At 39.2% G+C, this 24,885-nt stretch overlaps 1 protein-coding gene across 4 annotated transcripts in view; it reads right to left on the reverse strand.

Moving 5' to 3' along the window:
- Window positions 1-678: 678 nt before the first annotated feature.
- Window positions 679-24,885, reverse strand: part of LOC133956446 (guanine nucleotide-binding protein G(I)/G(S)/G(T) subunit beta-1) — a 32,543-nt gene continuing 8,336 nt past the window's right edge. Inside the window, exons 1-11 of one of the 4 annotated variants that reach the window (XM_062391482.1) lie at window positions 13,617-13,750; window positions 12,407-12,513; window positions 11,190-11,228; window positions 10,811-10,917; window positions 9,037-9,100; window positions 8,233-8,395; window positions 6,892-6,958; window positions 5,879-6,080; window positions 5,187-5,403; window positions 3,395-3,510; window positions 679-2,841 (exon numbers count right to left, since the gene is read on the reverse strand). In XM_062391482.1, the coding sequence (XP_062247466.1) occupies window positions 3,404-3,510; window positions 5,187-5,403; window positions 5,879-6,080; window positions 6,892-6,958; window positions 8,233-8,395; window positions 9,037-9,100; window positions 10,811-10,917; window positions 11,190-11,228; window positions 12,407-12,463 (1,023 nt within the window). In that variant the 5' untranslated portion in view covers window positions 12,464-12,513; window positions 13,617-13,750 and the 3' untranslated portion in view covers window positions 679-2,841; window positions 3,395-3,403. Of the gene's footprint in view, window positions 2,842-3,367; window positions 3,511-5,186; window positions 5,404-5,878; window positions 6,081-6,891; window positions 6,959-8,232; window positions 8,396-9,036; window positions 9,101-10,810; window positions 10,918-11,189; window positions 11,229-12,406; window positions 12,514-12,975; window positions 13,188-13,616; window positions 13,751-24,885 lie in introns of those variants that run through there. The other 3 variants (XM_062391483.1, XM_062391481.1, XM_062391480.1) reach the window with 3 other exon arrangements.

Below are 24,885 nucleotides of genomic sequence, written 5' to 3' on the forward strand. Positions count from 1 at the left end.
GAATATATCAGATAAGCATGGTGATTTCTCAACATTTAACCAATGAGTCCACCATGGTGACACTTTGTGCAGGTTCTGATTTAGGGAGGGCGGTTCTTTTCTTTCCCTTCATTTTTGAAAATGCTGGGCCACATGATTTTTTGATGTGATCATTTAACACACTGTTTAAATACCATGTTACGTGCTCACCAAATAAGGATCATACACTATTATTGGGGAGTACTCTGTGATAATTAAATGTGAAGTTTAGAAAAAAACTTGTAAGTCAATTCTTTCAGTAAGAGTATGGTACATCAAGTCTACATGAATATAATTTTTAAATTTGGTTTCATAATTAAAATGTCTCCTCGGTACCAGTCTTGGAAAAGGCAGTGGATGATTTCCAACTGAAGAACATTAATCCAGATACACTGGGTTTGACAGGGTTCAGCTATAAGACGGTCACTGGCCTGAGTCTCTATCCTGGCAGAGAAAATAGAAATCTCTAGACATCTAAACGCTCCATGGCGACTTTGGTGCAAAGGGAAACATTGCGAACGACTGCACAGAGGAGTCAGGCTGATTCAACGGTGGATAAGAAATTGTTTATTTGACTTGAACATAATTACAAGGAAACAGTCTGCAACATTCTAGCTTCAGTGGGAACCGCTCTAAGTGAATCACACTCAACACAGTAGGTCATCTCAAACTGCTTTTTATTACATCTTAAATAACAGTACATTTTAATATAGTTTCTATCTTGCATCCAGCTTTCGGTTGTACACTGACTGACTTTAAAATTAAATACAAAAGGTGAAAAGGGAACAGTGGGGGTGCAGAGCTCTACAGTTATTTGATGGAGAAAGAGAGAAAAGGAAAGGGAATTTAATAAAATTTTAATATTTTTTATTTTGTTTTACTTTTTGCCAACTCCAGGCCTAACGCACAATTACAGCACATTTTTTGTACAGAATGTCCCAGAGAAAAAACAGAATGGAAAAAAATGTCACTACTGCTAAAGAAAGAGCGTCTCTGTTTACAAGGAGAAGGGAACAACAGAAAATTCTGCCATTCAATTGCTGCAAGATTTTTTTTTTTTTTTTTTATTAAAGGACAGAAAAAAACCTGTTATAAAATGTTTTTCTTGTAAGTGGAATTTTGTTTGCTACAGTAGGAATGAAAATTTATTTGTTCCATTTGAGATTGTGTATGTTTAAGGTGAATGAATGTACGTATGCATGTGTGTACAATTTAAACATTGACGTTACTTCTTAATTTGTGGAATCCCTCCCAAGTATGGACCAAGTAACCGTTTATGTTGCAGGGTTTGCTTCTCAAGTGCATAGCTTTGACATTTTAGTTGAATCATGTATGCACGGAGTAGCCAAAAAAAGAAAAAGAAAAGAAAAAAAAAAAAAATCAACAAAAGAAAAATATAAATACCATTGTATTGATATATTCAACAGGTTATTTTCTTAAAGAAAAACATCTAAGGACTCAATTTCATATGCACCTTTTTAAGCAATTCTACAGCATGCGATTCTAAGAGATAACCCACCCATGGCAGACAACCAAAATCTTTTTTTTCTCGTTTTTAACTTAAAAAGTTTCAATATCATTATTTTCAAACATTGATTTATACAACATGTCATTCACAGAGTAGTAACTGCATTTCCAAGCACGGAATGGGCACCTCTGTTAAAAGAGAAACGTCCGGATTGCAACCGGGCGAAAGTGGAGGTACTACCGACCTGACCAAATCACATCACCGGTCTCAACCACGGGCAACAGAAACCAGGAAAACTAAACTAAATCAAGGGAGAAAAAAATGAATAAGGGGGCAGGGTGGATTATGATCCAATGGGTTAATCTTCATTTATTTATTCTACACTGTCGCCAGACAAAAAGGTGTAAGAATGGTTAAAATGGTTTGTATTTTTTTTTTAGTTTTTCGTTTTAAAAACGAGCATTCATTATCATAAACAGCATGTGCTTGGTTAGTTAACTTTTTTCCTTTAGACATTATTCTATATATGCAAAGTTTAATTTTTGTGCAAACAAAGATTTGTGGACTACACTGGAAAAAAGAAACAGTAAAAGTATCATGGGACTAAATATACAGAAGGGCCAGAAGTGGCTTGAGGACTCCCTGTTGAAGCTCAATTCTCTCGCTTTGTTCTCCAGTGGGATAAAGCTGGATTTAAAAGGACATGATCTGGAGGTTCTTTTACTTTTCAACTTAAAACATTCTCTAAAATGTGTAAAGACTAAGAAATAAAACAAAGCTTTGATCCTTATTTTAAACATTAACTGACAGTTCACTGATCTACGCCTCTTTAACAAAAAATAATCATGAAAACAACAAACAAAAATAACCATGGACAAAAAGCTATTAAGAGTTAGATCACTGTCATGTAATAACCTTCACTCAGACCTGACCTGTGTATAATGAGGACGCAGGGCATGTTTGCTTGGTGGCGGCAGCGGTGGTGGGAAGTTTGTTTTTTTCACTTACTAGAATATCAGACCATTGTCACGGGAGGAATGCACAATTTCCCCCTCCATTCCATTTAGAAACCACTTAATTCCTCCACTTTTTTTGTTTGTTTTTTTGTAGCTGAATGAGTGACAGACAATTGTGCTCTTTTAAATGAGAAGGAAAGAGAGAGAGAGATAGAGAGAGACAGATATAGAGAGAGCGAGAGATAGAGAATTTTTGCCCTTGATAGTTTTTTGGGGTGTTTGGAGTCAGTATCATGGTGTTTTTTTTTTGTTTTTTTTTGAAAAGATTGGATATGCAATAAAATTGAACATTGTGATGTTGGAATGGTCTTCCACTCAAATTTGGAGTCCGGATGCCACCTGGAAAAGCAAAGGAAAAAACAAAATTAAAATGTTATTACAAACTTGGTTGAGACAATAATTCTGAAACGATATTTGGGGTTGGGTTACATTGACTGGGCTAGCGACCCGATTTGTTACTGGGCATGTGCCTGTAATCGGGAAAACTCAGTTAAGGTTGTCCATATGTGAATAAACCTTACAAATATTCACAAACTGTAGGTAAATGCTTATATATTTTTCATCTACAGTGTCAAGTTATTCTGAGATTTGAGAAAAGAGCAGACAGAAACTGTCACTGCAAATGAAAAGAAAAACATCTAACTGGATCCAAACCACTTAAAATCCAGTGAAATTCAACACAAGGCCGCTCAGGTAATATAACTCCACTACAATTGCAGTTGTGACATTTTGCTTTAGGTTTGGTTTCAATTCATGATTAAATGGTTGCACCTTCATTCCAAACCCCCAGATGGCAGTAAATGAAAACTCTATTTGAGGCTCCGTGCTGAAACCGTTTCTCTGACAGCCGGCCGCTGTTGCTCACCATAAACCTTCCTCCCGGCTCACTCACGTTCAGACTCTAGTTCCAGATCTTGAGGAAGCTGTCCCAGGACCCTGTTGCAACTGCCATGCCGTCATCAGTCACACCCAAGCAGCTCACCCGGTTATCGTGACCGGCCAGGACACCTACAGAGAAAGGCAGAGTCTGAGTGACAGCGACAACTCTGCTCTGTTCTAAGGATACATGCTAGGTTACTTATAGCTGTGAAGACTGAATGACAGGATTTCCATAAGACACACATAAAGAATTAAAATAAATAAGCATTTCGATATACATTTTTTTTTTTGTGGAAATATGAGGGAAATATAGACCCTGTGAGGCAGGATCAGGACACCCAGAGTTGTGACAATGACCAGGCTGACATGTTTTAGTTGTTTGTTTAGAATCAAAAAGAGTCACATGGCACCATAGAAGCTTAGAGACAGTTATTCCATTTTTATATTGACCCAATATGCTGATAATCCACCCACTGATAGATAAAGTGAGAGTGTGTGAGTGTGAGTGTGAGTGTGAGTGTGAGTGTGAGTGTGTGTGTGTGTGTGTGTGTGTGTGTGTGTGTGTGTGTGTGTGTGTGTGTGTATGTGTGTGTGTGTGTGTTGCATTTGAAATAGGTAGCTCAGATGCGGGTCTCCTCTGATCCCTATCCCACAAAGCAGTCAATAGCTGTAAAGAATTAATGCCTCCACAGGGGGTCCTCACTGCTGGAGCAGGTGACGCTTGCTGTTCTCCCAGATGTATATTCATGCCTTTCATACTCTCTCTTGAAATAAGCATTTACAAACTCCAATGTCAAAATTGGACACTAGAGAAGTAGATTGGTTTGTTAACAAATTATGGTTGTCACTTATACAGAGGACGGTCCTCATCTAGTCTGCTTTCACAAGCCTTGCAGAAATGGGTGCTGAGAGAACGGTGCTGGAGTTGTGCTCTCTGCTTAATGTGTGATGTTTGATTTGCAACTAAATCTCTACTTAGTACGAGCACCAAGAAGCTAATTTCTGTGTAATCACACCACTAAAGTTTCCTCCGCTCTCTTTACCAGTGTTTTTCAGAGATGCCTTCGAGCAAGCAGTCGTCCACATGTCATGTGAGTTTTTTTAAAGAGGCATAAAGCGGCAACTTGTGAAGCTGCCAGGCAAGGGTTGTTGTGTGATTGTCTCTCCGATCACAGCCATGGAGCCCTGCAGCTCCTTCAGAGACTCCACTGACTTCCTGCTGGTCGACTGTATCCTGTTGCATATTCAGGGTCTTGAAAGATTTTCTTGTATCGTTGCCTCAAAATATAATTCATGGTACTTTAATTCTAAACTTTAATGACATTAAAAAGAGCTCAACAGCAAACTTTTCTAAAGTGTTCACCATTGTATAATATTATAGTCGCATATATTAAAGTAGTAAAGCATATATCTTCTTAAGGCATTGCATAACTTTGATCAAAAGAGACTGTGGTAGGATGAAAATGAAACCTTGGTCAATTTCCGTAAGACCACAAGGACAAAAATCCTCCTTTGTTACCCACACACTTAGTCCACAATTCTTAGCCGACAGTGAAAATTGTGATTACTGTTGGTTAAGCAGTAAGATGAGGGTTAGTGTTAGCACTGTCATGAAGCAAGTAAAAATAATTTCATATTTTTCTTGGTTTGAAGCTGGGTGGATTTTAGTTTGAGATGAGGCTCATTCACCTACAACATGTCTCATATCAACGGTCTATCTTATATGTTTTCGATGTGCTATCTAGAAGTCCGTCAGGTCAGCACATTCCTTTAGCTCGGCTCTTCAGCTCTGTGTGGTGGCTTACCTGCACGGTCAGCCTTCAAAGTGTCCCAGACGTTGCAGTTGAAATCGTCGTAGCCGGCCAGCAGTAGGCGGCCACTCTTTGAGAATGCCACAGAGGTGATACCGCAGATGATGTTGTCATGCGAGTAAATCATCAGCTCCTGGTCAGCACGCAGGTCAAACAGTCGGCAGGTAGCATCGTCTGAGCCCGTGGCAAAGGCATTGCCATTGGGGAAGAACTGCAACAAAAGTGAGAATAGATGTTTTAGTTGTCGATAAATGCATGTCATCGCATATAAATCCTTTACCTTAAAATAACTGTAGAATATTGCACACACTGTGATTACAGTTATTATCCCGAGGATATTTTAAAGGTATTAATCAATTTTAAGTAAATTAATTAGTTTTTCAGCAACAATTCTATATTATACACTACTATGAACTACAATGTAACATTTTCTGCAGAAAACTTTAATTCAAATTCATTTAAGGAATTTGGTGTCAGCTATGCAAGAAAAAGAGAAAAACACTGAAATATAGTGGAAAAGGTATCAATACCTGAATCAAAGAATCTGGATCTTTATTTGCAATTTTTTTATAAAACTTGTGAATTTACTTGGACAAGACCTCATGAACCTAGTTTTGGATGTGTCTTGAATGTCTAGAAACATGAGACCTTGATATGTGTGAGTTTGTGCATGTGTGTGGCCTTACGCAGATGGCGTTGATGTCTGACTCGTGGCCAGTGAAGGTCTGTCGGCACATTCCTTCTCTGATGTCCCAGAGCTTGGCAGAGGCATCGCAAGCTCCAGACACAAACAGCCTGGTGTCGGGTGCCAGAGAGAGACTCATGACATCACCGGTGTGACCAGCAAATGTAGTTGTCTGCTGACCAGTCTCAATGTCCCACAGAGCGCTGGAGGAAAATAAAACAAACGTCATCAAACTTCCGCAGACACATAAAATCTACACCTGGAGATCAAGAGGGAAACTGAAACTCTATTAAGTCATTATAATCCAGAAGGTTACAACATTTGGGGTTTAAAATGTTCTTGAACCATAGAAACCTACAAAGGGATGATTAACAAATAATAAGACGTGCAACTAATACTACATTTAACGGCTCCAGAATGCACGACCATAGTAGTCACACATGCAGCTAAAAATCTATCAAGGGCAGCTAAAATATTTGCATTGGTTTCAACATACTGCCTGACATTTAACACGTCTGTCAATCTGTGTTTGTGTGAAGTGTTAATTCCTTTTCCCATCGGCTTAAAAAAGGAGGCATGGGTATGTGTGTGAAACTGCGCGCTGTGCTTCCCCTCAAACAACATCACAACCTTAATACATACGGGTCATTTCAAATTAAGGGAAGTATTGACTTATATCAACACTATTTTGCCGTTAACTCCAGGACACACTATTTTTTTTAAAGGTATACAAATCTAAAAAGGGCAATTCTTTTAAATGTTTTTATAAAATCCAGGTTATATTATTATATCAATGCCAGAATAATGTTTTAAGCCAAGAATTACTAAGAATTACTATGGTTAAGATATAATTAACAACTAAATTGTAGCACTGGAAGACTGTTTTTGGGTGCTCTTAAATAAAAAAGATGGGCTGACTAATGCTGGAGCTTACAGAGTTAAAGAGACATTTTTGGGGTCCAAATATGTGGTGGTGTTATAGCAAGCTGAACTGGGTGCAGTATCACAACTCACCAGGTGGTGTCTCCAGAGCTAGTGACAATCTGGTTGTCATCCAGGAAGCGACAGCAGGACAGGTAACCTGTAAGGAATCACACACATTGACGATGGACCATTTTTATCTGTAATATTAAGAGGCACAGGCTTAATATTTCTCTCTAAATGTCTCTCTAAATGTGGTAGAGATGCATCGACTAACTCGCTGCCAGAAACAGAAAACAGCTGTTAGACAACTAATTCCTTTCTTGCTTCCATGGTTCATCTTTTACTAGCAGGCTGAGAGTATGTACTACCCCCCTAGAGTGAGGGAACTAGAACTAAAATGCTGACACACTTCCTGCATCATGTGACACTGATCAGATGAATGCTCCTTGTCTACAGGCTCAACACTTTCATTAGTGTGAGCTGGGCTGTGGCTCAACCAGCTCCTGCTTTATAAAGAGACAGACGCACCATGTGACCAGCATCTTTTAGATGTGAAAATAATCAAGGTTACACAAGCACATGGGGTTGACAATGGGGGAAAACAGAACACACTGCAGATCAGCTAATAATAGAACTGCCTACATTTGACTGGATGTCTGGAGGAGGACTTAAAATTAAAAATGACATTTAAATGCTCTCATTGGCCCGGGTAATGTCTCCTATTCTTATTACCTGACAAAAGCTAAAATCACTGTTATCCCAAATCAGCTGTTATTTGGTCTCGTCTCCACCCAAAGAACGACATCTAAAAGTGTGAAATGCAAGTTACATATAGGTTGAATGCTCTGTCGCGACATTTTGTACCTTTCGTGTACCTGTCTTGTCGTAGTGCACATGATCAAACTGAAACAAAAAGTACTTCTTACTTTCAACGACCAAGATAAAGTGTGCAGATCTTAGAGTACACATAACATTAGTTTATGAAATCAATCAAATAAATATTCAAACAAACTTCTTTAACATCTAAATGGTTGAGTGACCAATCTGGAGAAAACAGTATTCCTCAATGGAGGATTAAGGCTTGTGTTTTTGTTGCTGCTAACTTAGGACCCTCCTCTCCAGTCTGTGGTGCCTGAGGCCGGACATTGACTCCTGAAATGTTGCTATTCATTTGATTATTATGTATTGTCATAAACTTTCTGGATTGAGGCATGAATTAAACAAAACTCTGTGAAACAAGGATCATTTATTGATTTGATGATTTATTGCCCCATGATTTACAGAATCTTTTTGAACTGGAGACTACTGGGGGAAACGCAGGAGATATTGAACACATCGGTACAAATGTGAACTATTGATAGATTGATCTGGCCTCTAAAATATCCTTTGCCTGATGAAAGTGGCTCGTGCTAATGGATTTGTGCAGTTTACCTGTGTGCCCAGCCAGCTCACGGCTGACACGAACATTTCCCTCACGGGTCTTCAGGTTGTAGATGGAGCAGATGTTGTCTAGGCCTCCACAGGCGACGTAGTTCCCAGAGGGGGCATAGGCGCACGTCATCACCCAGGAGGAGCGCAACGGGATGGCGTGGACCTGGAAGAGAGGAGGAAGATTTAATATTAGATAGTATGCAGTGACAGATGGGAGAGAGAGAGAGAGAGAGAGAGAGAGAGAGAGAGAGAGAGAGAGAGAGAGAGGTGAGGACATGTGACAAAGTCTGTCCACAATATTAACTTAACCTTTCAAGGGCACAATTGCCACTATAAATAGGATTACCTGGCACAGTCAAACTTGTTTTATACTGAAGTCAGCGATTAATCGAACTATAACAAGCAGCCAGGAATGTGGGAGTAATGGCTAATTCTGATGAACTGCTAAAATGATGGTTCACCAGAGAACAATTTACCAACAAAGTGGAAATATGGTAAAAGTCAACCACAATACACTACAATCAATACACACTTGCCATGTTTAGACCCGATAAAGTCAAATCTTGTATCTTCAGTGGGTTTAACTTTTTTTAATCTGTTACTCGTACCACTGCAAATGTGTGTTTGGTAAGATTTACGATTGATTTTAACATTAAAATAATTTAAACCTAAACTGGCTTGTCGGTTACAGAACCACCTTCCGTTGGACATGCTGACCAATTAAATAACAGTGAAAGAAAAGCATACACACATTGCAGGCAACTGCAGTTGTTTCAGTTCATTTAGATGTGTTTTTTATGTTACCTTGTTTGTGGTGTAGCTGTCCCAGATAATAAGTTTGCCATCCTGAGAGGCGCTGACCAAAAGCCTGATTAAAAGAAAGACAAGACAGCTCAAATTATACATTTCAGATGAGTACTAATACCCACTTCACTATATTAGACAAAACAAACGCGTTTTTCATCTTATTCTGTTATGGATATGTTTTGTAACAGCTTTATTTCAAAGCTGAGGGTGCATCAACATCACAGTATTACATAGGATGGAGAGTGCTAATCCTGAAAAAAAATGATCCAGAGATGAGGCCCACAAATTACTTTCAAGAGCTTTTTTTCCCGCCTTTCAATATTTATTTGCCCCAAACATTCAGGAATCACAGCACAATACGTGCATTTATTCGTATAGGGCTCATTACAGCCCCTGTTTTTGCTTTCTAGATTAGACTCTCAGGTACCTGTGGCTACACTATCTGGGTGAATCCAACAAGAGTAACCACAGTAACGCTCCCAATGCACAAAGGAAAAGGAAGGAGTGAACACACCAATGTCTGGTGGGAGTACGCACATCTTAACTACCAGGCTGCCAGGAACTCGCTCACATGTGCTCACTTTAGCAGGATAATAGGCCACTGAGAGAAAGGTTTGTGCTGGAAATTCCAGTATAGAAGAAAATCAAGTTTCATCTTTTGCAGCCTGTAAGTAAACTTCGATTAGACCCTATATATTTAATGTCTGGTGCAATTCTCCGCGAGCTGTTCTCAAAAGGGGTGTCATGCTAAAAAGATGAATTCAATCGATAGTTCTTGTTTCATTCATTTGACAACATGACCATAAAAAGTTTGGGTAACCCACAATAAACCATTTAACAACTACAATCAGTGTCATACATACATTTAAGATATATATTTGTGTAGCTGTGGGGTCCTCCACCATTATTATATGACTGGCTATTGTGGGAAAGTGGAAACTAACTGATGGGGTTCTTTCTCAAAGTGGAAACCCATCCCAGTCCAATTCAGGTTGTGTCTCCGCTGTGGCTAAAAATATCTGACTTAGCCCAGACAACATGAAGGGTCAAAACATCTTTGTGTGACCTTCTTTCTGGGTGGCTGAATCTCAGCGGGTAGTCTAATAAATACCCCTACTCCTCTGAGGTGAAAGAATAACAGAAGAAACAAACAAGCAAGTACAGTTGACAGTGGATGAAAAAAGTGCTACCATTTTTGCTTCGGTATATGACAGAGAATGAGGAGGCGACATGGCAGTTTGCAAAGGCCTCTCTGTGGACTGACACACACCAGGCCCCACTGTGATTAAGTTGATGGTTGCTGAGGTGAGGGGGGAAACAACTCCAGGGAAAAGAGCTGAAGTTAGGAGTGTTGCTTCATCTGCCTTGGCCATCAGCAGAGACACAATTCTGACAAAGGCTGACTCCATTTTGAGTATTTTCCCTACCCACATACCCCACCCCCAATGCACACAAACATCAGATATAGACACACAACACACTCAAAGAGTAACTGGTGAATTCCCTAATGTGCTTTCAGCTATCTTCACCTTTTTTGCACGAGTACAAATATATTGGAGCACTGAGTATATGTTAAGCAGACGATTTTGGACACATGTCAACAAATACAACTGTAATTCAATGTCAAAGAGCGCTATTGTGGAAGGACGAGGACCCTCAGCAAAAGTAACAGGCACAAAGATAGTCAAGCACGGTTATATATACTGCACTTAGGGCAAAGGGAGATGGGCTGCTGGGATGATATGGGCAGAATAGAGTTGAATGAAATTACCTTGAGTCAGTGCCCCAGTGCATGGCATAGATTTTAGCCAGATGCCCCCTCAATGTCCGTCTAGTGCGCATCTGAATTCGACCAACAGGGTCGATGCTAGCTGTGATCTAAACATGGTCAAAATCAGAAGGAAAAAAAGGTGAACCACAAAAAATCTGCTGTTTGCATTCAAACTTCAGGTAGATAACATTGATATGCTGATACATCTATTTGTTTACGATTTAAAGATGACAAAAATGTAAGAAATGCAGGCTTCAAATGATGTGTTCCACTTCCCATATTAACATAACAACTTGGTTTTAATATATTCTATGTTACAGCTTATCATAATGAAAGAATACACAATGAGTTAGGATCATGGCAAAAACATATGTCTTACCTGAGAAAGGGTAGCATCTGCACACGCTTTCCTGGCATCCTGAAACACAACAGACCGGTTCAAAATCTTAATATCATTGAATCAACCTGAAACCTGAAAATGTTATTATCAACCAATAAACCAAGTTGTTTCAATGGCACAAACTACTGAAAAAGTAAAATGTTGGTAGTGGTTCTTGTATTCAAATTACAATACTGATCAATTTCACTTATCTCCATGTATAACATGCTCCCAAACAGGCTGATATCATGTTGTAGTTGAAAGTCCAGTGGGATCTGCATTATATCACCATTAAACGATTTTCACCCTAACCCCTAACCCTAACTTAGGATTTCTCTTTGTTTCATATCATATTAGACATGTCAATGGAAATCATGTACAGGCATTTGCACATTACTTTAATGTAACACTGCAGCAATTCATAAAACAAATGTGAAGAGAAGTTTAGTGGCTCATGATGGAATCCCAAAGCTGACTTTGGCAAGGCTCCAGAGTGCGACCATTTTGGTCGCACATGAGATCAAAAATCTGTAAGTATGACTGGAACATTTCCTTGGCTGCACCAGTGCACCCAACATCTAGGTGGACTGTCTCTGTATTTTACCAAAACGTGTCGCTTCCTCATCTCCTCTCCTATGTGGAGTTGAAACTCACACTTACAGGCCCTGGGCTGGCACAACCCATACTCACAAAGCAGATATGACTGCTGAGAGGTGGAGAACGGTGACATAAAGTATGAATGCAAGATTTCCACTATGGACCAATTCAAAAAGAATAGCAACGCTGTTAAAGGATCAGAGGAGAAGCAGCTGTGGGTTTGTACCGTGTCAGAATCTCCTTAACTCATTTTAGACTTTAATAGTAAACATCAACTGTAGAGCTATTTTTGTTAGCATGGCCTATTATATTTATTGACCTGGTTATGTTTTTTATTTTTTTATTTGGATATTTTCAAATGTCAGACTACATATACTTAGTATAGTATATACATAGTTAATTGTTCTTTGAATGGGGGTACTTGCATGATTTGGTATTATAATGAACACAAACCTGTGTTTGAAGTGGAAAAGACAACAAAAGTTAGCTGTTGTATATTAATTATATCATTAATGAAGAAGAAGCAGAATAATCTTCTTAATGAAAGTTAAGTTTCAACACCGGTGTGAAATAACGCAAAACTGAATTGTCGATTTGAAAAGAGGCAGTGAGGGACTTACTCTGATCTGGTTCTTGAGCTGCTCAGCCTCCTGGCGTAGCTGATCCAGTTCACTCATTTTCCTCTGCTAATGGTGTGCTTCGCTCCGCCGCCTAGACTCTTGCTGATCTGGAGACAAGGAATGAAATGCTCAACATACATCACACACATATATCACTTCATGTACACAAAATGCACATTTCTGTGTCTTAAACTGTTTTTCTTTACTATGAATTATTACAGTCGTATATAATATAAATTACATGTAGGCCATTAGAAAAATGTGAAGATAATTTTTGCTCCTTCTTCCAGAATGATTTTCATAAAAAATTCAGCGGTGGATCACAAAATAGCCAAACACTTTCTAACAGCTCAAGACTTGTCCTTACCAGCTTGAAACTGTTACCTAGCAACAAGCACTACCTTAGGCTTAAGATAAACATTTTGATGAAGACGTTAAATTGGTTCTCTCTCCTGAACAGCAGCAAACCCTTGGGTAAACATCTTGCCACACTAAGCAGCTGATGACCATTCCTCAATAGCGCAGAAAATAATATAAAAAACAAGTTTCCAAAATCCACTCAAACATACCCAGCTATTGACTTATTTCAGCAAGGATTAAGATTCCAGATAACAAGAACGTTGAGAGGCAGGTCAAAAGGCTGGCTTTGGTTTCGTTGCACTACTGGAGCCTCAAACAGCTCAGGTGGGTAGGGTCTGTCGAAGCTATCAATGCTCTGGCCTCTGGACTCTAAACTCTCCTCCAATGTCATCCCTGTAATCCTGGGACACAGTTGATTCAGCTCCTCCAGCAAAATCCGGTTAAGACAAAACCTGCTGATGATCCTAAAAGCAGTGGCTATCCCGCTGACCCCAATCCTCTGGTTGACACTCTTAGCCCTGACACTTTCACTCTCCATAGACAGAAGACTATTTTACTAAAAAAAGAAGAACACAAGTGTAACAATTATGAAGTCTAGGTTTCAGGATTTCAAGTGTCCATATAAGCCAGAGCAAGTTATCAGCTATAACTTTCCACTGAAAACAGTTGGCCCCAGGATGATTCATAATTTCAGTGACCACATCCAGTTAGGTCAATGAAGGAAGCATCTTCCTTTGATGCCTCCATCAATTACCCTCAAAATCTTATTAAGCTAAATTTGTTTTCAGGAACCAGATCATTGTCCATCTGTCCGATCCAGTACCATATGAACTACAAAAACAAACCTTACCTCCCTGTTTCTCTCAGTAGCGCTAAAGACTCTTTGTGCTGGCGAGTGTTGAGACCATCCGAATGAACACCTTATCCTTCAAGTGCCCGACATCTCCGTAGCTACCTGTCACCTGATTGGCCAGTGCTGATAAATAGGTCTGCATCTAAGCAAGGCGCCTAAACCCCATAATCTCGGTGATACGAACGTCTCATGGTAATATCACAGGCTAATTCTTGTCTTCTCTGTAACTGCCCTCTGTGTAACAGACCATAAACCCCAGCCGATTTATGGGCAAGTCAGCAAAATGTAAAATGTGAACATTTGAAAACGGTTTCACTTGCCCATATCATTTAGGCTAGGATGATTCAAACACTGCACTATATGAATAACTCAATGACACACTCAAGTCTTTTACAACAATCTAAGCAGAGCCTGGCTTATTATATTTATCGATTTGATATCATCCTCATTAAAAACATGCAGTGTCCCCAAAAATCCAGTATAGTTTGTTTCTCATTCCATTTCTTTTAACACCTTATTTGAATAATTACATAACATTTTATTTTTGAACAGTAATGCCTCATCATACTATATATATATATATATATATATATAGCATATTGAGGCATTACTGTTTATCAGTTAAATACTTTTTCATAATGTCAGTTCATTAGTGTACATTGTAAGTGTTTGCCCGACTCTTCCCCAATCACATCTGGTTCCACTATAGAGCTGCACCATTGTCCAGCAATGAATGGGCTGGGGTCTGCAGTCACACTTCGCTGTTTGGTCACAGCTTGCAAGAAGTATCCATTCTGTCTGCAAGCAAGCACTAGTTGTCCTGGCTTCAAAGGACAATGTGAGAGAGTATGCAACCGGCCTATCACAGGCCGTAGTCGGTTCCCAACTTTTCTAAAAACTTTTAATGTGTTCTTTTAAACATAGCCTCCCAGTTTTAGTTGACCAAATAAATGTCATAGTTGAACTTCAAGCAATGCACAATTTTCCATTTACAGGGCTTGGCATCTTTCAATTTTTCTACTGCAGCCATTTTAATTTTCAACACAACTGGACTGAGAAGAGGTGATCAAAGCAGCCGTTCAGAAACATTCGACTGTGAGGTGTATTACAAAACACTCTTTTCCAAATTCTTTATATAAATTATAAATCTTTTCTTTTACTCATTAGCCTCTACTCCAAAATAACATGTCCTCTAAATCGCTAAAAATTGAGACATCAGGTACAATTTCAACAGACAAAATGATCCCTGACAAAAACATAAATATATACTAGTGATCAGAATTAGAGGTGTGATTCAGAGGACTATTTTTCTCTTGTGCTGGTGGTGGGAGTGTTGAAACCACTGGCAGCCCAACAGATAGAGCCTCGACTTCACTGCCTTCTCTTACTGCCAGCTATTTTTAGAGAGATGGTGGGGGAGGAGGGGGAGGAGCAAGAGGAGGAGGGGAGCAGACTTCACATTTTCCAGCCACTCCTATCAGCTCCGACATCTCGAGCACAACACAGTGAGGAGAGAGGAAGTGTAATTTGACTCCACACACACCAGCGAGTTTCATTCCTTCCTATAAAGCAATGATGGTGCATGCGCCATGAAGTGGCTAAATTAGCTCTTTAATCAGCAAATACGCATTTCAGATGTTTCTTAATGCAGGGCACATTATGTGAGTGGACAAAAACAAAAACAAAAGGAGGACAACATTTTTTGGGGATGGTAGAAAGCAGAGGTTTATATGTTAAAGCTTTTACACTGATAAATTCTATTCAATCTAAAATCAATTTTGAAGTGCAACTTACACTAAGATTAAAACATGTCTATCATTCTGACTACAAACCTCGCACCAATAATTTAAAGTGAATTTCAATGATTTCTTTAAATATTGAGATACCTGCAAATAACTTAATGAAAAACAATATTAAGGGCAAAACAATAATAAGGGCATTAGGTGTGGGGGGATATCAATAATGGTATGTTTTAATGGGGTTTTGGAAGCAGATTTTCAAGGTATAGGAGAGACTCCACCCTGATGACATAAGGAGTAGGCTAGGTAGTGAGATGTTCTGGTGCACAAGAGGATAGCGGCAAGAGAGGCAAGCTGGAGGACAGAGTCAGATTAAACTAATGAGAGTGAACAAGCAGAGGACAATTGGGAGGAGAGCTGCTAATTAACCCCTTGGTGAAGGGGAGCAAGGCCCTGTAAGGTTTCCAGCGGACACTTCATCCTGTTTTTTTTTGCTTTTAAAATATAGATTCTCGTACCCGGTTTGTAGTCAAACACGGTCTGTGCATAAAGAATATAGCATATATACACTTTTCTTTAAAGTTCAATAAATGTGTGACGTTTCCAAAGTCAATGAGTAATTGTTTTACAATATTGACCAAAATAATAATGATTAGGATTTTTGTGGTACAATATTTGAAAACAGATTTGGACATTGATTACGATGGCAGAAAATGAGGAATTTAGGGATTCTGGCTGTCTGCTAAGAACCGCACACGGGTAGAGGAGAAACTACAAGGATTTTGCAAAGTTGTTCAAGACAGATAAAACTGAATTTTCTGGCGATCCTTTAATGCAGCGAGACTTCACCAAGAAAACTAAAACGTCAGTAAAATAAATACTTAATAATACGTAATAAGTATAGCTTAGAGAGAAGGACATCAGCCACAATTAGTCCTTCTTCCTGTCCTTCCTCTGCTGCTGCTGTTATTCACTGCCTGCAGCAACCACTGGTAGAGAAAGGGGGATTGTTTGTCTCTGCCAGTATCCAATTTTACAAGAATTGAAACTAGGATGACCAAGCTACATACAGACAGCTTTCGTTTTAAATTTGGCACTATTTTAACAAGTACAATATGGTTGTCTTTAACAATTGAGGAAAAAGAAGACAGAGATATTACTTTTTTTTTACCAAGTCAACTTATGACATATTCTCAACTTCACCTGGTTCACTTTCTCTACTGCAGCCTCACTTCTCTGTTCCATTTGTGGATAACGTTAGGAGCTGAGCCCCACCCTCTGTCAGACAGGCAGAGGAGGGGACAAAGAAGATATCATGATCATAAAGGAAAATGTGGTAAAAATAAAGAGACTTCAGATTAATTTATTTTCATTCATCTAGGACGCTGTGAAATAACAGTCAGGCGCTTCACCCAAGCGTTATCATGGTGGGGAAGACCCTGTTATATGTATTGCCCAGCTGTGGGACTTAGACAGTCATGTATTGAGCACAAGTTAGTATTTGAGAGTAGGGGTAGAGATGGTGGGGTTAAAAATATACAGCCTCCTGCTTGGATACCAGCTGCCACACCCCTCGACTTCATGAGGGTCGCATCATTCCAACTCGCTTCGGAAGGAGCTAATATTTTAGTGCTTCAGAGTGCCATTTAGTTTGTGGCGGATTTCCAACTCTTGGAAAGTACAGTATACAGGCTACAGCAGGATATCGATGGGACTTGTCTTTGTTGCACGTCAGCCAGTAGCCGGCTCTGGCAGTGACTCAACTATTGATCATCTGTGTCAGCATGCTGCCTCCGCCTTAATATGAGAGCGCAGCCTTTCTAAGCAGGCGTTTCCTTTTTAAGGGTGTTTCCCTAGCTGTGCTTGTCTTTCTCTCTTCCCGTTGTCAAAACATTAAGCGGATGTGGCGACAGTGCGCACACTTTACAAATATTCTTGCTCTGTGGTTTCTGCTACAACCATTGCACTTACTGGAGTCCATCCAGGCTTTCAGCTATGCAATCAGCTGCATTACAATAAAAAGTTACACAGCACATCCTGACAGGCTGGCACAAGTTAGCAGACAAATGTATGGATTTAAAACGAAGAGACGTGAGATGAGACTGGCCGGTCACACAAAATTAGGCCAGTCTAATTTAAGGTAGGCCTAGCTCCGGCAGTTAACTAGTAATCAAAACTGAGTGCCATAAGCTGAGTGTACTGAGGATGCCACTGGACAGTTGACTTTGTGAGCCATTGGTATACTAGAAAGGACAGAGGGGACCAAAAGGTAAGCAACAGTAATCTAACCTGACACCTGTAAAAGCTGTTATATACATTACAATGTTTCAAAGAACTGTTTAGCATGGATATGATTAAATGTGGTATTGAAAGTAAGACTTGGTCCCATTTTCATTGGGCTTTGGCCTTAGTTTTAAATCAGTGCATAATGTTTCTTTCAAAACAATCTACCACATTATTGCTGAGATTATGCAATGTGGTTGAAGTTCAGATATACCTTGACAGCCATGTGCTTTGCATCACTGTGTTTGTGCCTGGTTTCATTTTGAACACTCTAAACAAACACTGCCATTGGTTTGAAAATGTAGGCTGTGTGAAAGAATGTGGCTGTGGTCACAGCACAAGATGTGTGAAACAATTAATCTGAAAGTTAAAAAACATATCCATCAAAATCTTATCCCATATCCCAAACCTGACTTGTGAAAATTAGGTCGCTGGATCCATTTCTGACTGTTTAGTGTCTGTAGTTTTCAAAGCAATTTTTTTATTTAAATGGCAACACATGTTGCATCTAAGTCAATGCCAGAATAGTAATCTTGCAGATAGCTATACAACCATTATTCCTAGCTTACGATGGGTCTACACATACTAAGACAACTGGAATGGCTTTTAGATAAGGACTCTGTCGGGAGAAAAGCCCCCTCATTTATTCTTCTCCGTGTTCATCCATCCATAGAAAGAAAACTCGTTGCAATATTTACAACCATTATACTACTCCTGTGCTCTCTCTAGTTCCCTTTGAGTGAGGCAAATCTCTCTTATTGGTCTCAGTACCTTAACTCTAAACACTAGTGTCAAGCGCTGAGTATCAACATATGTGAAATAAGTAAGAGTAATCCAAATGTCTTGGCGTGTATAGGATATTCTATTGGCTGATGATGATCCTTTCCATTCACCCTTTTTCCTAAGTAGACCACAACTTACTGGCGATGTCCAAGGTCAATGCATATCTAACTCCTAGATTACCTTGCTTCACAAATTTATTGTAGACCTACTTTAGCCCTAGCACTTAAATATAAAATATCTGAATGCAATTTGGATGCGAGTAATTATTGTCTGAATATTCCCGATAAAAAAAAAAAACCTTGTGCATTTCACTCTGATATTTTTTAATAGATATTTTTTGGTCAAACAAAACAACTGCCAAACGATAGTAAATTCAAATTGTGCAAATGTTTCCCCCCCTATTTGGTCTGGTTGGTATGTGAGGGTCCATCTAAGTGCTACGGGGAAGTGATGCATGGTAAATGTAGCTGAAACACAATCAGGTCAGGAAGATGGCAGGAACAAGGGGGCTGATGATGCAGTAAGAGAGGACAGAAGGGAATGGCTCCTGGACATTTCTTAAAAGCCCCATCCAATCTCACTCACTTTGTCATATTCTCAACATATACATCCTCTCCATGCCTTGAATCCTTACTCTCCCTGTCCAGCTAGCATCGGTATGAGATTTTATAGAGAAATTCTTTCATCCTGGTGTGGTACAGTTTCAATACCAATACATTGACAATGAAAGTTGCTCATTATGCAAATCATTTTAAATTATTTATATTATTAATAAATGTTATAAACCAAACAGCCAACCAAGCCTTAACTGAGTAATAATGCTTGATACATAGTTCTCATTTATTCTCATCGTTTAGTCAGTAAAAGAAACAATGAAAAACTGCCATCATTTTTTTGAATCCTTGTTTTCCAGTCAGACAAGTTTTACTACAACAGTCAAGAAAAGGCATGTCTGGTTGCATTTTAGATTACAGACTATGAATAGAGTGCAAAGCTGGCAAAAGCAAAGCTATTATGCAAAATGAAAGTGAATTACATATCTCTCTGCAATCCTTCAACAAGGAACTATTCAGATCAACAATCTACAAAAAGGTGGGATCAAAAACAAACCCCACTGTAGTTGAAATTTGCATTTACAATAAAAAGCGAGCCTGTCACAACCTTCCCATACAAGGACATATGAACATGCATTGTTTTTAAATATGATGGCTTCAGAAGCCTTATTGAAACACTATAACCGTTTTTCTGACTGGCATATTTCAGTGAATGGGGCAGTAAATCATAGCATCGCATATGTTTTGGTGCGTTCTTTTCCGATACAAATTGTATTTATTTAATGTATGGCCCAACCACTGTAGGTGATTGCACAAAAGCTTTGCTAGACAATCACAGCAAAGTATGTTTTCCTAAGGTGTTAGTGATGTTTACATTACGTATGTCTTATTTACACTGGCCACCTAGTGACTCGATTTTAAATGTAGAGATAGTCAATAGTTCACGAAAGATATGTATACATTGTTAATATATTGTATTTGTTTACCAAGTCAGGGTTGTTGGCTTTACATAAAAACAAACACATGTAAAGTGTGAAGGTTAGAACCTTTAACGGTACAATTTACAGCATTATTTTTCTGAGAATCTAACATGGCCAAGGAAGATTGGCACTCTATGAGAGATATCTCTTGCCTGAATCGATATAGAATTTAATTGGGACATCAAAAATCAGAATTGAATCAATTCTGGAAATCCTTGGCATATCTCAGCCCTTAGTCACAAAAACATAGCCCAAAGAGTAAGTCACTGCATTAAAGGGATAGTTTATTGCTGGTGGTAAGTTTCTCAAATTGTCTGCAACAAAAATCTATTCAGCAAAACAAAACCACGATCTAACCACAACCATCAACCCCCTGCCGCAGCTGCATTACTGTACCATTGTAACAAAATAACTTTCATTTCAAAATTAGGCAAAGTCTATGATGCAATGATAATATTAAAGTTAGGAAATGCTGCATAATTTATAATATAAAATTACTTCCATTTTATTGTCTTTCAAATGTATGTGTCACATGACTACTTTATTTGAACCATGTTTAATTGAAGACACCCCCAGTAACATTTTAGGCTAGTTTATTTAGTCATAGATGGATAATAACCCTAACATTGCCGAATCCTCAGGCACATTTACTTCAGCAGTGCATAATCGTCTGGTTATCCCTCGAGGTCATAGCCAAACTTTGGCTCAAAGATCAATGTCTAAACTGAACCAATGATTTGGAGAATTGTTAGACATCTAGAAACGACAGATAAGACATGGTGACACTGTAAGTTTGAGAAAGTATAGCTACAACTCAAGACAGTGAAAGAGGGGAAGAAGTCAAGCTGCAGTATCATCCCAACCAACAGTGTACTATGTGCGCACACAACCTATGTGCTCAGGGTGTCCACTTGGCACGTACCAGTGGGGAGCCACAAGAAAGCTGGGAGGGCAAAGCCTTTTTAAAGTTCAGTTCAACAAATTTAGACATTTGTGCTCACACATGCGGTTCCTCTAGGAAATTTCAAGTAAAGTTCAGGGTTGCAGTGCATGTCTGAAAGCAGCTTTTGTCTGTTCCATTATGCACAGCCTCTGTCTGGATAACAAACTGCTGTTTCGCTTCTCTGCTACTCACTGAACACAGTAGTCACATAGAGAAGTGTGCTTTTCACATGTGGGGCAGTACCATTGATCGTCTTCCATGGAAAGTAGCTAAAGGTTTTGCAAAAATCTGGTTTGTTGTTAGGCACTTAAAAAGTTTTTTTTAAAGGATCTAAAGATTAAAAAAAAACAAAACGATTCACTTAAATTCCTTTTGAAAGGGAAACCCCAATGGACAAAATCCCAAAACTTAACCTGCAGACCAATGCTGTAGCTTCAATCAATCACACGTTTCTTGGCTGGTCAATGTTGTAACTTGATCACTCAGTCACTCTCCAGCATTGTGGTTAAATGACAGGAATACTTAAATGGCTACACTTAGAACAAGTACTAACTCGACCAACTAGTTTTGCAACTTGCCATGAAGGGAAGAATGGTGGTGGTTCTTTATGTGTACAACTACGTCACTGTAAAGTCATGAGCACTGCGCACATGAGCACTCTTCTAATGACACACAGTAGGCAATGAGGAAATTTGACAAACTGGATTTGTTTTAATCAATGTCTGAGTAGGTGGATTTCAAATCCGTATGGGTCTCAAGAAGAATGGCTGAACTGAAAATAAAAAGCCTCAGGCTCCATAACCCATTTTGCTCCACTGAAAATGGAGCAAAATCCTGAGGCTACGAATGTGTATGCATAAGCTGACACAGTTCTGATCATGATGTTCTGCTCAGTTTATGACCATCTGACGCAAACAAAATGCAGTGCAGTGAAACAATCTTTTCTATGTTTCCCCGAATAGTACATTTCCTTTTGGTATAAATCCAGTGAAATAGTTCCAAGAGGTTTCATTATCATCTTCAAATTGACCTTTGCCAATGAAACGTCCGTACCAGACCTACATGCTTGGAAGAATGACACATGCATTAACAAAATACCTGACATACATTTGCTTTGTAGGCTTTCAATTTGTGTGACATCATGCAGACCACTAAAGCCCCCTATCAGGAGGACTGAAGGGCTGGCATCAGTAAAAAAAAAAAAAAAAAAAAAAGAAATTTTACAGGACACTTCAGAGATGCATGCGTGACACAAAAACCTTTCCACATCAGTGGACTTGAAGCCAGGGGCAATAAGTGTATTGTGAAACACTTGCATTTCCTGGACAAAAGTCAAACTACCTAAAAGCTAAAAGGAAGCTACATTCTGTCAATAATACAATACAGTTACCGTGTGTGTTACTAAAAGTAGAACAATAAACACATTTTCAGCCCTCTTATTTTACTTAGAAATAAACATGTTATTGGTTTAAGGTTAGGAATATTGGTGACATTAAACTCCCCATACTGTTATGATGGGATTATAAATGGTTTGTGTTACCATGACTACCTACTGCCCATCATCTGAAATTCTTTATGTCAAATTTTAAAAGGGCCCATATTTTACATCTTTCTGGGATTTAACTTTAAGTATCGTTATCCCTAAGATGATATATCAGTGGTATAAAGTCGAAAAAACTGCTGCAATGTGTATTTCCATGTCTTCACTCCTGCCTATCTCTAGACACACGACCAGGCATATCACCAGTCTCATTCTGGATTCTCAGCCGAAAGTCACGTTGCTATGTTTGCAGCTATAGAAGACCAGCCACATATTTACAGTCTGTTTCAACAGGATGTGTCCGAATGGTAAGTTACACCGTCCTCATGTTTATTCAAGTTTTAGCAGGACAGTCGGCCAATGTAGGTGTAATGTCCTGAGTTACAGTACGGAGTTTCACAACAGAGTTTCAGTGCCGAGTAACGTCTACATTACTCCGTACTGAGCACAGCGTCATGGCACGTCAGAAGAAATAAAGTGTAACTGTTGATCTCGAACAGTAATGTTCTAAGGAGGAATGTGCACGGACACATTCTCTTCCTTGCATCCCTCCACACTGCAGGGTTTCGCTTGCTGTGGTCAACCCGTGGTAGCTAACAAGCTGCTAGCTCAGCAACATGTCTGCTTGTTGTTGCGTTCAGTGTGGAGGGTTGTTGGTTGGGAGTGGGGGTGGTGGGTTCAGGGGCTGGACTGGTACCGACTGGATGGGGCTGAGAGACGAGTGCGATCCAGATCATTTTTGTTATGGAAATCATCCTACATTTAGAAAAGTACGGTACTGAGTAACCATTCATCTTAAACCTACAAAAAGTATCAGTTAAATATAGTCAATATGCCAATATAGGCTTGGGCTAGCATTAAAACATTCTTAAAGCTAGATGTGGAATTTGGGTGAACTATCATTTAAATGGGTACAATTTGATATGTGTAGTCTCGCTTTGTGTCTGCCTGCTGTGGGTAAAGTCTGATGATAGAGGGCATAACATCAATGCGACTGACAGAGTTTAAATGATTGATTAGTAAAACATTCCATGATGCAGTGCTCTTACTCAACGAGGTGCATTGTTGGTAGGAATAGAAAACACTGGCTATAATAAAGTGAAAGCAAACTGGCACAAACCCAACTCAGAGAGAAAGAGTAGGAGATGGCGAACCTAGCACAAATAAAAAAAAAAAACATCTGATGTGATTCACTGTAAACTGGTCTTGTAACACATCATATGACCATAACAAAAAACCTGAAAAAAGCAACTCTGAGAATAACGCTCAAGCTAAACGGATTTCATTTTTAAACAAAAAACTAAGAAAAAAAGGTTATATACATTAACAAAGGTATGTTTTGTTCTTGGGACATTTGCACAACCAGCTTTCATACAGGGAAATGAACGAGTTAGATTTAAAAAGGGAGAAGAAAAAAAGGAAAGGAAGGCTAGCCCAAAGCCAAAAGCATGACTTTATTGAAAACATAAAATACACTCCTTTGATATCATTAATAATCATACCCCTCCCCCAGACTTTCTCTCCTAGCCTCCAAGAGAAGACCAAGTGTGTGTGAGAAGTCACATGACAGCCAGCCCACTCTTTTGCTCAAGTGACTATGGCCTTTCTCGCTTTAAAGAGGAAGGAACGTCTCTAATATACTGGCAGTCTTTCCCTGTCATCTCAGGTTTCAGGTTTGGTCACATTTTCCCTATGGCACTCAAATGTAAGGGCCAGAATATAAATACAAGAGGTGGTCTCTATTCAAAGTGGAGAAGACGATGACATGCACATACAAAGTACTGCTGGAGCTTGTGATGGGCTTTCTGCAGGGTTACACACTGTGTGCGCTGACAGGCTTGTGTATGGGTCATTAAGCCGCCCTGAATCCACTTAGTTTGACTATTCAAAACAGTGGATATGACCTCTTAGCCAGTGGTGATAGCTTTGCATAGATGACAGCACCTACTGTCAAACTACACACAAATTTACACAGGGAAAACCTTAGTTAGAATTTACATTTTATTGTTGACCCTTGTAATAGCATGAGGAAAAAAATGCTTCTGTACAAAAGCCTAGTATAAAACTAGGAGAATTTGCCTGGCTAGAATGTCAAGTATTGCGACTTATATTAAATACCAATAGAGAAGACAGTACCCAATCGGGCATATATGCAGCAGGAAATGACCATATGACTTGCGACAAATAAACATGCTTAAGTATACGTGTTTAAGTCTTTCTGCTTTGGGTTCGCTTCTAACATAGACCCCATACAGTGAGTAGCCTATGCAGATACTGAAAAAAAGGAAAAGCATTATTTCAGTTCCAACAACGTTTTATTGAAAAAAAAAATTTCATCTGGCTACAAACACATGGAACATGGACAGCTCAACAGCCCGAGGGCGAGGGTGCACAGCCTGGCCACAGCGCCACCAAGTCCGGGGCAGACACCCAGGGAGCCACGT

The sequence above is a fragment of the Platichthys flesus genome, chromosome 7, assembly GCF_949316205.1.
Source record: "Platichthys flesus chromosome 7, fPlaFle2.1, whole genome shotgun sequence".
Taxonomy (NCBI): domain Eukaryota; kingdom Metazoa; phylum Chordata; class Actinopteri; order Pleuronectiformes; family Pleuronectidae; genus Platichthys; species Platichthys flesus.